The following is a 14,756-nucleotide window of genomic DNA, read 5'->3' on the forward strand; positions in this document are numbered from 1 at the left end:
TCAGCAAAACTTCAGCAAAGGCCAGGAGGTTAGAGAAAGATGACTCAGACAGCATGTGTCAGGAGGAGGGAGCCAGGGACAAGCCCAGGCCAGGTAGCCAAAGCCACAGCCACCTCTTATACGTGCCACCGTAACCAAGCAAACCATTCATAAGCATCTCATGGAAACATAAGATAGGGAGTCATGCAAGTTTCTAGTAACCATGGATGACAGATGGAAATGGAAAGTGCAGAGCCCAATTAACAATGATCAAAGATACACAGATTATCATTAACATCATCTTTCCTTGGTGGCTGTCTTTCTTGTTTATAATGACTTCTGGGCGCTGCTCTCTTTTGTGAGCGCTTACGTTTCTCAGTGGCGTTTTCTGTCACTTCCTAGTAGCCAGGGAAGGGAGTGCTGTCAAACAGTATTCTCCCTCATCTCACCACTTTCCCACCTTTTTGAGGGGCAGTTTACAGTTTTATTCTTTAAGCTTTTTATCTAAAAAAAAAAATTTTATATATTTTATTGATTTTTTACAGAGAGGAAGGGAGAGGGATAGAGAGTTAGAAAAATCGATGAGAGAGAAACATCGATCAGCTGCCTCCTGCACACCTCCCACTGGGGATGTGCCCACAACCAAGGTACATGCCCTTGACCGGAATCGAACCTGGGACCTTTTAGTCCACAGGCCGACACTCTATCCACTGAGCCAAACCTGTTAGGGCTAAAAAAAAAATTTTTTAGTGGATAAATGATTGGAAGGAAGGAAGGAATAGAGGATGTGGCAGGTGGGACAGGAGAGGACAGGACAGGATAAGTGTGTGGGAAATGTGTTCCCTCCAGTTTCATGGACAGTGACAGCTTCGGAACAGGGACATCTGTAGGCAAGGGGCCCCCAGGGTGGCAGTCCAAGCTCACTGCTCACCAAGGAGGTGATTAGAGGCAAGAAGCCAGCAGCTCCCACCCCTGCCTACAGCCCTCTTAACTGCTCTCAATCCCTGGCTCAGCCTGAGCAAAGGCTGTGGAAAAGGGGGTGTCACCAGCATCCTCCATGTTGCCTCACCATTGCTCTACACCCAAAGTAGGATGACCAGCCATCCCAGTTTGCCCAAGACTGTCCCTTTTTTGCACTAAGAATCCCACATCCTGGGAGCCCCTTGAATCCTGGGAAAACCTGAACAGCTGGTCACCCACCGAAGTCATGTGGTTAGAAAGATGGCTCTTCTCAGCCCCTGCTCGGTGCTTCACTGCTTTAGAAAAGAATCGACTCCAGAATGGATCTGTGAAGTGGAGTCCTTTTGCCACAGGAGTTAACTCTGTGCCATGGATATTGGTTGGTTTGCTTACTCCACAACCGTGGCCCACTATGGGAATTGGTTTCCTATCACCTTTGGTCATGGAAATAAGACTTTTACATTTTTGTTGTGATTTTCCCAGTCTCCCCTGCCCCAACCAAGCTTTCCCCTCTGCAAGAATGACAGCAGCCCCTCCCAGAGGCAGAAGTTGAGTTGCATCGTCTCTGCTCTTGTCGTTGGGGAGTGAGCTTTGGAATTAAAAAAAGGCTCACATCCAGGGTCCTGCCCCTGATTCTCAGAGGCAAGTCTCTCCTCCTGCTCAGCCACAGAGAGTGGGCTGTAAGGTGTCAGATGTTGAGTTTTTCTCTTCTCTTTGCCTCTTTATTAGAAGCTGATGGTCAGTGCCGCTTGTACCTTCCCACACCTTCCTTCCTGGGGCTAACTCATAGCAAAGGTCTTTGAGGTTCCAGACGGGGACAGAGGTTGGCCTGTGGTGGAGAGGCAGCTTTCCAAAGACTTCCTTTAATGCTTCAACATTCCTAGTTATACAACTGTTTCCAGGTCTTTCCAAAGAGGAATGAGCCAAAAACTGAGTTGACAGTCAAGCCCCCATTGGCATGTCCCCGAGGCTAGTCTCCCTGACACCCCCTGTCATCTTGTCTCATTGGCACCTGGGCAAGGATGACATCTCGCCCCGCCCCCTGAGCCCACACCTTACTCCCCAAAGAGCCTGTTCGCCATGGCTTCTGAGCAGTGTTTCAGCCCATCCCATCAGTGAGAAGTGCCATGGCTGAACAGTCCGTGGGTTCCCAGGGACCCACATTTTCTTCACGACAGCCTCCTTTTTGCAGAAAGTAGATACCAAAGACTCTCCAGGAGATTATGCCATTGGCCAGAAAGTAACATGTGGTCCCATTCCTGGTTCTCATAATTTGCTCTGCAGGAAATCGCCTCAAGTAAGAGCCATAGAAGCCAGGAAACAGACGGAGGCAGTGCTTACCTGCTTTGGCCTATGATAGGTGCTCCCTCTCTGGCCACAAGTCAGCAGGCCCACTTGCTTGCTGCTGGCCTGTTTCCCCATCTCTCCAGGTTCCCTCTGATTTCCAGCATGACCACTGTGCTTTCCTTCCCACCCTACACGAGGCCATGAAGGAAACTGTGGTCACTAGGAGCTCTCCAGGGAGAGTCTGTGCCTTAGGAAGAGAACTGTGTTAATTGGAAACATCAGCCCCTGAGCCCAGATTTTGTCCTGTTCACTGCTGACTCCTGGGCCTGGGGCACACAGTGGCTCATACATATCTGTTAAATGGCACTCCTTGACCTGGGACTCTCAGGTAGCATAGATGGTGGCTGAGGGTGTCTAGTCACCTGCAAGGCTTTCATTCCCCGGAGGGTCAGAGCAGAATTTGCTAGAGACAGCAGAAAGGCTGTGGGATCCTTGCGGGGAGCCAGGAAGATGGATCTGTTATCAGTAGTGAGGGGCAGGCTGTGGAAGGCAGGCCTCTCTGATGAGGACTGAGGGGCCGGTTTTGATATTGGCAGTGCCATGTAAGCCCTCTTCCTCTTCCTACAAATCCTTCAGCAAACTCCCCTTGCTCACCAAGGCTCTGGTGGCAAATGTCCAGGCTATAACTGAGATTACCTATGTGAGCATCAACATATGACTAACACAGTTCCTTTTCCTTTCATTTTTAATATTTTTAATTTATTTCAGAGAGAGGAAGATAGAAGGAGAGAGGAATGGAAACATCAATGATGACAGAGAATCATTGATTGACTGCCTCCTGCATGCCCCCTACTGGGGATCGAGCCTGCAACCCAGGCATGTGCCCTGACAGGGAATCACACCATGACCTCCTGGTTCATAGGTCGATGCTCAACCACTGAACCACACCGGCCAGGTTCCTTTCATTTTTAATTTTGTTTTTAATTGAGGTGAAACTCACGTAGCATAAATTACCCGATCGAAAGTGAACAATTCAGTGGCATTCAGTATTTCACAATGTTGTGCCACCATCGCCTCCATCTAGTTCCAAACATTTTTATCACTCCCCAAGGAAAACCCATAGGCTTCAGGCAGTCATTCCCCATGTGTTTTCCCCGTGTGTCCTCTTCTCACGTTCCAGGCCCAGTGACTTGGGGAAGAACGCGGTGGAGCCTTTGCCTCAGGAGGACCCCAAGCTGACCAAGCCTGAGATGTTTGAGAACCCACTCTATGGATCTGTGTGTTCTTTCTCTAAGCTGGTTCCCAGGAAAGAGCAGGAGTCTCCCAAAATGCTGAAGAAGGAGCTCCCACCCTGCCCAGACCCAGGAAGCTTGTCTCCCAATATCCTGCTCTCCAAAGCCCAGGAGGCCGAGGGCAACAAGGGGACAGGCAAGCCGGTGCCTACACCTGCACCCACACCCTTCATCAGTCCCACGCCTCGGCTCCGCTCCTTCACTTGCTCGTCTCCTGCCGAGGGCCGGCCAGCTGCAGGGGACAAGAGCCAGGGGAAGCCCAAGGCCCCTGCCAGCTCCCCAGTCCCAGTGCCAGCCAAGAGGCCCATCAAGCCTTCCAGGTCAGAGCTGAGCCAGCAGGCCCCGCCAACCCCGGCCCAGCGTCCTCCCCTCCCACTCAAGAGCCCAGCTGTCCTACACCTGCAGCACTCCAAAGGCCGAGACTACCGTGAGAATGCCGAGCTCCCCCACCACGGCAAGCACCGGCCCGACGACACACCGCTCAGCAGGACTGCCATGCAGGTGCCCTGTGGGGGTTCATGTGTGTGTGCGTGTGCGTGACACAATCGCCATGCTAAGGAGTGCATGCACATGAGCCATGTGCACATATGTGGCACAACCACCATGCCCAGGAGTGTGTTCAGATGCACAAGCGAGTGGGTGTGCACGTGCACATGATACAACTACTGTGCCTAGGAGTAGTGTGCCTGTGAGCTCATGTGCATGTACCTGCGTGTGTATGATATACCCTGCCATGCCCAGGAGTGTGCTCAGGTGCACATGGGCTGGCATGTGTGCATGTGAGTATGAATGTGCATGATCTGACCATCCAACCTAGGAGTGGGTTCTAATAAACAGTGGCTCTGGGAGCTGTTCTGTGAGGAAGGGGTGGAGACGGGATTTGAACCCAGGCCTCCTGTGTCATAGGAATAAGGTTCTAGACATACAAAGAGCCCAGCCCTAGCTGGATTGGCTCAGTGGATAGAGCACCGGCCTGCAGACTGAAAAGTCCCAGGTTTGATTCCGGTCAAGGGCACATGCCCAGGTTGTGGGCTTGATTCCCAGCAGGGGACGTGCAGGAGGCAGCTGATCAATGATTCTCTCATCATTGATGTTTCTATCTCTCACTCCCTCTCCCTTCCTCTCTGATTAAGAAAATAATTAAAAACAAACAAACAAAAACAAAGAGCCCAGATCATGTACATTTCATTCTTATCATCATTAGTATTAGTACTTAAAAATTTCCCAGTGCCCTTCCTTTTCATAAAATAGATTTCTTTTTTAGCAGAACTAATAATGCTTAGAACAGATTGTGGGGCCAGAGTGTCTTAGATTTGAATCCCTGTTCTCCAGCTTCCTGGCTCTGTGCCTTGAGCCTCAGTTGACTCATCTGTAAAAAGGGGGCTATTAGTGGAACCTGCCTCATAGGCTTATAAGGAGGCTTAAATTTTATTATATACTAGAGGCCTGGAGCATGGATTCATGCACTGGTGGAGTCCCTTAGCCTGGCCTGCTCCCTCTCACAATCCGGGACCCCTCAGGGGATGTCTGAGAGCTGGTTTTGGCCCGATCCCCACAGGCCAGGCCAAGGGACTCCACCGGTGCATGAATCAGTGCACTGGGCCTCTGGTATGCATATAAGATCTCTGGTTAATCTTTTCCTGCCCTCCCCCCTCCCCCCTTCCCTCTGAGATTCATCAATCTGTTCCATGCCTGTGGTTTCTGCTCCCGCACTGAGCATCTGACCCCTGGTGGTCAGTGCACATCATCGCTACTGGCTGGTCGGCCAGTCACTTAGGCTTTTATATATATAGATTATGGCTATATGTTATCGTGTACATCTAAATTATGTATTTACATGCTATATAGTCCTATAACATATGCATAGAACTATATAACATATATTTAAGGTACTTAGGCCTTTACTAAGTGTTGGCTCTTTTCAGCACTCTGTTAAAGGAATCCTGACCTAGACCACAGCGTGCGGGGACATGGGGACCTTTGGTTAAATGTGGCCTGGTGAGAATGCAATGCTGACAGTCTTCTGTCCTTGGCCCACAGTGAAGGCCCTGGTGAGCTTCGGTGAGATGTGAGCCCAGAGGAGCAGCACAAAGCCACTTGGACCCTCTCCTGGGACTTCCTGTTGGCCTCTCCTACCCAGCTTCCTGTGCAGGGCTTCGGACTTTTCAGGAGAGGCCAGCTTCTGCATGGTCGGCAGAGTGTGTTGGCTTCGAAACTTGGCCCCAAGTGCTGAGGTTGGAAGGAAAAGCACACCCGAAGGGCAACAAACAACTCGGGCACCTGGGCCCCCAGCTTGATCTTGGTACTTGGGACCCAAGAACCTTGTTCCGATTATCATTTTGAAGAAAGGAACTAAAGCACTGATTTCCAGGTGGAAATATAAATAATAATAATATCAATAATAATAATGGCTGCATGTACCACGTGCCAGGTACCTGCTAAGTGATTTACAAACATTATGAGTTGAGTCTTCTTCAGCCCACCAAAACCACGTTCCCAGATCCCCCAGTTCAACACAGTATGTTCTGAGTGGTTTGGACAAAGCATTAAGCATTAAGGCCAGTGCCTTCCTGGAGTGAGACAGGGCTCGGCCTGCAGGGAGCTGGAGAGTCAGTATTAATTTAGGGTACAAGAAACCTGACCTGGACACAAGCTGCATTAGCTAAAGCCCCCAGGAATTCGGGCAGAGCTGGTGCCGAGATCAGGGGTCTCTCTGGGTCCTCTCAGTTCTTTATTCTGAAAAAGGACAATCATCTCTTCCTCTCCGTGGGAAGTGCAGCTTCAGCCTGGGCTAGAGATGCCCAGGCCTGAGCCAGGTCCCCCATGCCCTCCCTAATGTGGGCAGCCACCACCAGGCCAGCCCCCAACACTCTTCCCATCATGCTAATACCTGGCTGCCTGGAGGGTGAGCCTCTTGGTGCCCAGCTCTCAAAACTGTGCAGCCTTTTCTTTGAACTCTCATGGCTTTTGGCCCTGCTTCCTTGGTTACTAGCATAGATCGGTGACGTCTTTCCTTGTTTTGCTTTTTCACATAACAGAATTAATGCAAGAAACCAAATCCAGAAAAGTGTGTGAGTGCCTGAGACTGGATAAGCACCCACATCCCCTTGTGTGCAGTCTGTGTGATCAATAAATTGTGTCTCTCTCGCTCAGCTCTCATCCGTGTGGCCTTTTTTCCTAACATTCAGCCACAAACAATGCTTCTAGGCTGTTGGGGATGTAGAGCAGCAGCGAAGGAAGGGGAGGATGTTGAGGTTAACAGTGGCGATGGGCAATCTGGTTAGAACCAGTTTGAAGTTGGGCCTGGACCAGGAACAGCAGTAGATGTCACACATCTTCGAGGAATTCCAGGCACCTGCAACCGCCCAACTTCCACCAGAGTCATCCCCACAACCACCACCTGCTATCCTGATCTCACAAGTTCCTCCTGGTTTTTGTAAGTGTTCATTGCTAAGCTGCAGAGACAATAGACACTCCCCAGGTCGTGGGCCTTCAGCTCCCTGCATTTGGGAACAGCGTGCACTGCCCACAGGTCAGGGAGTGGCCCCCGTGCAGAGAGCCAGAATGGGTGCTGCTTGGCCTCACCTCCAGGGTACTTTGGCCTGGGCTGCTGTTCCCATCACCTCTGGCTACTCAGCCTCTGCTCTGTTTCAGACCGTAAGGGAGTGGTGTTCTTGGCAGCCACGGAGCAAACCATTCACTGGTCTTCAGCAATGGCCTGTGGAGGCTGCCAGGATGCACTGGCATGCTGGGAGTGACAACAAAGAGCTTGAGCTCCCACCTTCACTGAGAATGAACATCCAGGCCCTCACCACCATTTTTTTTTTTTATTGCTTAAAGTATTACAAAGAGTATTACATATGTCTCTTCCCCCCCACCCCCGCCCTTGACAATCCCCTGGCCTCCCCTACCCCCCAGTGTCTTATGTCCATTGGTTATGCTTATATGCATGCATACAAGTCCTTTGGTTGATCTCTTACCCACCCCCCTCCTGCCCTCCCACCCTCCCCGGCCTTCCTGCTGTAGTTTGACAGTCTGTTCGAGGCAGCTCTGCCTCTGTATCTATTTTTTTTCATAAGTTTATAATGGTCTTTATTATCCAGAAATGAGTGAGATCATGTGGTATTTTTCCTTCACTGACTGGCTTATTTCACTTAGCATAATGCTCTCCAGTTCCATCCATGCTGTTGCAAATAGTAAGAGTTCCTTCCTTTTTAGAGCAGCATAGTATTCCATCGTGTAGATGTACCACAGTTTTCTAATCCATTCATCTACAGATGGGCACTTAGGCTGTTTCCAGATCTTAGCTATGGTGAATTGTGCTGCTATGAACATAGAGGTGCATATATCCTTTCTGACTGGTGTTTCTGGTTTCTTGGGATATATTCCTAGAAGTGGGATCACAGGGTCAAATGGGAGTTCCATTTGTAGTTTTTTGAGGAAACTCCATACTGTCTTCCATAGTGGCTGCACCAGTCTGCATTCCCACCAGCAGTGCACAAGTGTTCCTTTTTTCCACATCCTCTCCAGCATTTGTCGTTTGTTGATTTGTTGATGATAGCCAGTCTGACAGGTGCCTCACCACCATTTTTTTTTTAATTTTTTTTTAATATATTTTATTGATTTTTTACAGAGAGGAAGGGAGAGAGATAGAGAGTAGAAACATCGATGAGAGAGAAACATCGATCAGCTGCCTCCTGCACATCCCCCGCTGGGGATATGCCCGCAACCCAGGTACATGCCCTTGACCGGAATCGAACCTGGGACCTTTCAGTCCGCAGGCCGACGCTCTATCCACTGAGCCAAACCGGTTTTGGCCTCACCACCATTTTTGAAGGTTCCCAGGAGAAGCAAGTTGAGCAGCAGTGTGGGGTGCACCTTGGACTCCTGGTCATCTTTTGCTCTGAGTTCTGGTGGCCTGAGCAAGCCCAGGGCCCGTTATGCCTCTCGCCAAAGCTCCGACACAGACGTAACTGTGCAGGAACCTTATTTTCTTTAGCCTTTATTTTGATTTTCTTTTGCCTTTGACTCAAATTGGCTTTACCCAGCACCTTGACTTACCTACCTCCCTCTCCCTTGCTTAATCATTAAACCCTCAGGACAACTGGTTCTGGTCAGCATCCAGTGGTCTTAGGAACAAGGTCCTGGATCTGTTGATTGTAGAGACAGAGTTTTCAATCAAATTGAAGACAATATCTTGGCCTCAGTTGTGTTTTAGCTTTTGACCCAGGAAAGCAGAACAATCTCACAGAACAAATCCTTGTGAAGCTGGACAGACCAACTCCAAGGCTGAAATCAGGACAGATGCAATGATCCATTACCCCCTACCCTAGCGCCAACCAATTAGTAGAGACCAGGACCCTAACTCCTTTAGTTGCCATGATTAATGATTTTTTTCCCCTCTATAATCCATGCCCCAGTCTTTGAGCATGAGCTATCTGCGACTCCGGGCATAGTGTCATTTCCTTAACAAGTCCTTACTTTCTTGGCTGCAAACTCCTGTTCATACCTTATTGGGCATTGATGCGTGCAGGCAAACAGACCCTTTCTTTTGGGTAACACAGGCTGTGTGAGCACCAACCAGGCTTTGTCTATAAGCTGGTGGACAGCAGAGCCCACTACAATGACTGGAGCCGAAACACCGTGAAATTGAAAAACTTTTATCCTTGTGCCTTTAACCGCTCAGCCCCACACCCAATCCTCGAGATCCCTCACCACCTATGTCCCTGAGTTCTGGTCATCACCATCTATTGCGGGCCCCTATAGCCAGATTTCTCTGTCATCTCTGCCTTGCTCCCAATCCTAGGCCTCCCAAACACTCCTACAGCAGGATGAGAAGGGACCCCATAAATTCCTACCACTTAATCACCTAAGTAATTTATTGACAGTCCCTGATTTGGGGTGGTTCGGTGGTTCGACTTACGATTTTTTGACTTTACAAAGGTGTGGAAATGATACACACTCAGTAGAAATTGGACTTCGAATTCTGAATTTTGATCTTTTCCCAGGCCAGTGATATGCAGTACCATACTCTCTCGTGATGTGGCTGCTAGCCATAGCTCCCAGCCAGGCACTCCATCTCCAGGGTAAGCAGTCAATATTGTGTTGTTAATGGTTTTTGGATATAGTTTTCTGAGCACCTTTAAGGTAGGTTGGGTGAAGCTATGATGTTTAGTAGGTGAGGGGTATTAAATGCATTTTCAAATTACGATATTTCCCATTTGCAAAGGGCTTATGGGGTTGTAACCCCGTCATAGGTGGAAGAGAATCTGTATTTTATGTAAGCTTTTCTTCACCAAGTCCCCAAACCAAGCAGGCGGGCTCATGAGAAAGCTTCCTCACCAAAGTGCCCCACACCCAGATAAATTCTGCAGTCTTTTGAGATTGCGGAGGCTGCTACAGTCACTTTTTTTTTAAAGAAGCAAATTTTTCTTTCTTTGCATGATTATATGAATGCTGGTTGAAATCAGCAGATTTTTGTGCCAACAGAAAGGTGCTGTTATACAGTGGATATTCTCTAATAGCCCCTGGATGGGCACTGGGCACCCTGCTCGGCCTGGAGGCCAGCAGCTGCCCCGTTTCCTAGGGACTGACAACCTTCGGACTCCTCCTCCTTCCTGGGTTTTGGTTCTCTTCCATCCTGATAGGAGGGAAATTAGTCTTTCAGAAAAGCTCTCTCCCACAGCTACCTCCCCTAACTCTAGCCTATAGGTTCTCTCTTCTCTTGTCCTTAAAATAGCTGCCTTCTCTACGCAAGCTAATTTCCATGGAGATCCAGCTATCTGGGGGCCTAGAAGCTTTCTGCAAGGCAGCAAACCCAGCTCTCAGCCTTCACTCCAACAGAAAGAGACCCTTAGTAATACAAATGCCTGGTCTCACCCGCACAGACACTCCCCCACCCCCCAATGCGCGCGCGCACACACACACACACACACACACACACACACACACACACACGCACTCCAAGGTCCCTTTCTGGGAAACCTGCACTATGTCGGAACAACACTGGCAGGTAAAGTCCAGGACAGTTGAAGAACTTTCATCCTTGTCCTTTTAACCACTCCTCAAGGTCCCTGATCACCTTTGTCCCTGAGTTCTGGTTGCCACCATCTATTGGGGCCCCCTCCAACACACACATTATTATATGAACAGATTTTCATGCCTCTTATTTTCTGTTTGAGTAACTAATCTTCACTGGTCAGTTCTCTCTCAGGTCATAGTCTGGGCTTCTCTGTGAGCACTTTTATTCCCGCCATGTACAGCTGGCAATCTTCTTCATTCCCTCAACCACATACATGTTGATGGAATGTGATTGGCCTTGGGAGTCAACACATTTATTAAGGGGACCACGAGTGGTGGGGGAAAGGGTGGTACATCCTGGGCTGTGGGGTCAGACATAATGGAGTTTAAATATCTTATTTTTCATTTCCTAAAAGTATGATCTCATACTGGGCACTTAGGTCTTCTGAGTCTCAGTCTCCTCCTCTTTAAAATGGGGAGAAGGGTGCCTAGTGCATGGTGTGGTTGTGTGGATTCCTGAGCTCTGGGGAAACTCACCCTGCCTTTTTAGACATTCATTGACACACATTAACTCTAGCCCCTCCCTCTCCCTGAAGACAAGATTGGGAGGGAAAAGATCCAGGCAGCCAGGAGGGAGGCAGCTGAGCAGGCACTGTAGGAATGTCCTGGAAGAGGTAGGTAAAGGTGAGAGGTAGGTGTAGGCAAGAGCATGAAACAAGTCAGGCAAGAAATCAAGGGGAGGGTTGAGACTGGGAAAGCCTTGAAGACAAAGGGCAATGAGAGGCTAATTGAGGCCAAGGAGGAGTTAATTGAGGCCAGGTGGACTACTTGAAGCCAAGAAGATGCTAGTTAATTGAGGCCAGATGAACTAGTTTAGGACAGGGAGACTGGCTAAGACCAGGGGGACTAGGTTAGGCTTGAGTAGGGGATAGCTGAGGTAGGGCAGGGGTGAGGGGCCAGTTGGATAGCTACACATATCAGAGCTGCTCAGATTGCCTGAGCCAAAGGGAGTGCACCTTGGGGACGCATAGGAAGTCCTTGTGCAGGTGCCCAGCCATGCTTCTCGGGGCAGAGCTGGCCAGTGCTCCTTGCCGTTTGGATGTGTTGGCAGTTCCAGTCACCACACAGCAGTTCTGTGCCCTTGGCAGTTCTGGATCAGCCTATTCCTGTGAGACTCAGCTCCAGCACTCCTGTTTCTCCCTCCTCGGGCTTCTTCCTCCTTCCCTTACCACATAAGTGACTCCTGGCCCATGCTTCATCCTGCAGGGACTGGAGCAGTGACAGGAGGTGAGTGAGGTGCCAGATGCAAAAGGTAAGTGGCACTCACTCTCAGGCGCCCACCTGAGCTTGCACTGTCTTAAATGTAGTGCCCGATGCCTCACTTGCTTCACCCCAGCCCTGGCCTGCAGAGAAGGTGGGAGGAGGGAGCACTGGATTCCTGGAGGAGCTGAATTCCTGTGAAATGACAGGGCGAAGGCTCTGCAGCACTGGCAGGGCCCCGGGAAGGAGGGGGAGGGGCAAAGGGGCATATGGGAGAGCCTTCCTTTGCATTATGTAGAATCCTGTTTTTGTGCATCGGATAGAAACTGAATTTTCATGCCCAATTTTGAGCATATCCCCAGAAATTGTCTTGCTTCAGTTATTTTAAAAGAGCCTTCAGGTTAGGTAGTGACCAACAGCCCAGACTCTGGAGCCTGTAATCTGGGCATGTGCCCTGACTAGGAATTGAACCACAATCTCCTGGTGCATGGGTGGACGATCAACCACTGAGCCACACCAGTGGCTATTATACTGCCGCACCCACCTGGTGTCTCCCCACCCCCACCCCCCAGTGTGGCTTATTATTTGCTCATCCAAAATATAAATATATTAAGCCCTTCTGTGTGCTTGTCATAATATTATATATATAACACCCTGACAAGGTTTTTTTCAGACAATAAAAAGTATTCTCTCCAGATCATCTTATTACTAATAAACACTGGCCCACCCTAAGGCCGGTTTAAGAAACCCGTATTTTCTGATATGAAAAGATGTTAAATGTCACTAATTAGAGAAATGCAAATTAAAACCACAATGAGATATCACCTCAGCCGTGTCAGATGGCTATCATCGATAAAACAACAAACAAGTGCTCATGAGCATGTGGAGAAAAGGGACCCCTCCTGTACTATTGGTGGGAATGCAGATTGGTGCAGCCACTGTGGAAAGCACTATGGAGTTTCCTCAAAAAATTAAAAATGGAACTGCCTTATGACCCAGTAATTCCACTTCTGGAAACCCCAAACACTAATTTGAAAGAATATATGCTCCCCTATGTTCATTGCAGCATTGTTTACAATAGCCAAGATATGGAAGCATTCTAAGTGTCCCCTGATAGACAACTAGATAAAGAAAATGTGGTACATATATACAATGGACTATTACTCAGTCATAAAAAGGAATGAAATTTTACCATTTGCAACAACATGAATGGACCTAGAGGGTATTGTGCTAAGTGAAATAAGTCAGACAGAGAAAGGCAAATATCATATGATTTCACTTACGTGTTGAATTTAAAAATAAAAATAAATGAATAAACAAAACAGAAACAAACTCTTAGATACAGAGGAAAACTGATGGTTGCCATGCCCTAACCGGTTTGGCTCAGTGGATAGAGGGTCAGCCTGCGGACTGAAGGGTCCCAGGTTCGATTCCGGTCAAGGGCATGTACCTTGGTTGCGGGCACATCCCCAGTAGGAGGTATGCAGGAGGCAGCTAATCGATGTTTCTCTCTCATCGATGTTTCTAACTCTCTATCCCTCTCCCTTCCTTTCTGTAAAAAATCAATAAAAATATTAAAAAAACAAAAACAAAAAACTGATGGTTGCCAGATGAGAAAGGGACTGGGGCATGGGTAAAAAAGGTAAAAAGATTAAGAAGTACAAATTGGTAGTTACAAAATAATCATGGGGTTGTAAAGTACAGCATAGAGAATGTAGTCAAGAATATTATAATAACTAAAAGAAAAAAAAAATGAAAGAAAAGAAACCCAAGTCTGAATTTAAAGCATTTTTGCTGTCATCTATTGTTACATAACAAACCACCCCAAAACTTGGTGGCTTAAAACAACAGTGACACTTTCTTTGCTCACAAATCTGCAATTTGGGCAAGGCTTGGCCCAGCTCCACTCACGATCACTGCGTGGGCTCAAACCATCTGAAGGTTCATTCATTCACAGGTCTGATGGTGGATGCTGGCTGCCAACGGGAACACCTGTGGCCTCACCACTGAAGTCACGCAGAATCACTTCTGCTGTCTCTTACTTAAAGAAAGCCCACATTCCAGGGAAAGAGAAGTAGAGTTCACCTTTCAATGGGAAATGGGTCAAAGAACCTGAAGACATGTTTTAAACCCCACATCCTTGAAGAGAAATGCTGATCATAACTGATGGGTAGCCAGGAGAGGAGTCACACTATATGATACACAGGAAACTTCTTTAAAATTCTCCTAATCGCTGTAACCGGTTTGGTTCAGTGGATAGAGCATCGGCCTGCGGACTCAAGGGTCCCAGGTTCGATTCCGGTCAAGGGCATGTACCTTGGTTGTGGGCACATCCCCAGTAGGGGGTGTGCAGGAGGCAGCTGATCGATGTTTCTCTCTCATAGATGTTCCTAACTCTCTATTCCTCTTCCTTCCTCTCTGTAAAAAATCAATAAAATATATTTTTTTAAAAATTCTCTTTATCATCTCTCTCCCAAGGAACCATGCGTCCACACTGTGTGGCAGCCCTCAGCTCCTCTACTTTCTCAGTCTCCCTCCCTCCCCTCTCCATCCAGCTCTACTGTCCTCTCTCTATCTTAGCTCATGCAATCTCCACACCTGCTTTTTTAACGTTAAATTTAGACTTTCACGTTTTCCCTTTCCCCATGGTTCATCTTCATCAATTTCCTCAATGGAACCTGCAATAAGTCTTTCCTTCTAAGGAAGATAGGAGGGATAGGTTGTTGTTCTTTAATATTTTCATGTATGTATATGTGTATGCATTTGTGTATGTATATAGTTTCATACTAGTATTAATCCAGTACTTGAGATAGACTAGAGATCTTTGTATGCACATAACCCATGAATATAAATAGATGCGCCTGAATGTATAGGAAACAGGGCACATTCAAGGGAGACCTTAATTAGAAGGTTATTTACAGAGATGCTGGCAGACACGTGAGAATTACCCAAGGATGC

The 14,756-nt window shown here is 48.1% G+C and overlaps 1 protein-coding gene across 2 annotated transcripts in view; it reads left to right on the plus strand.

Annotated features, from left to right (window-relative positions):
* INPP5D (inositol polyphosphate-5-phosphatase D) overlaps positions 1 to 6,684 on the plus strand; it is a 95,486-nt gene extending 88,802 nt beyond the window's left edge. Inside the window, exons 26-28 of one of the 2 annotated variants that reach the window (XR_004969340.1) lie at positions 3,407 to 4,019; positions 5,559 to 5,889; positions 6,557 to 6,684. Coding sequence is in view for 1 of the 2 variants with exons in the window: in XM_036319530.1 (XP_036175423.1) it covers positions 3,407 to 4,019; positions 5,559 to 5,561 (616 nt within the window). In the remaining variant the exon portion in view is untranslated. Of the gene's footprint in view, positions 1 to 3,406; positions 4,020 to 5,558 lie in introns of both variants that reach the window. The other variant, XM_036319530.1, reaches the window with a different exon arrangement.
* Positions 6,685 to 14,756: the final 8,072 nt, after the last annotated feature.

The sequence above is a fragment of the Myotis myotis genome, unplaced genomic scaffold, assembly GCF_014108235.1.
Source record: "Myotis myotis isolate mMyoMyo1 unplaced genomic scaffold, mMyoMyo1.p scaffold_m19_p_8, whole genome shotgun sequence".
Taxonomy (NCBI): Eukaryota; Metazoa; Chordata; class Mammalia; order Chiroptera; family Vespertilionidae; genus Myotis; species Myotis myotis.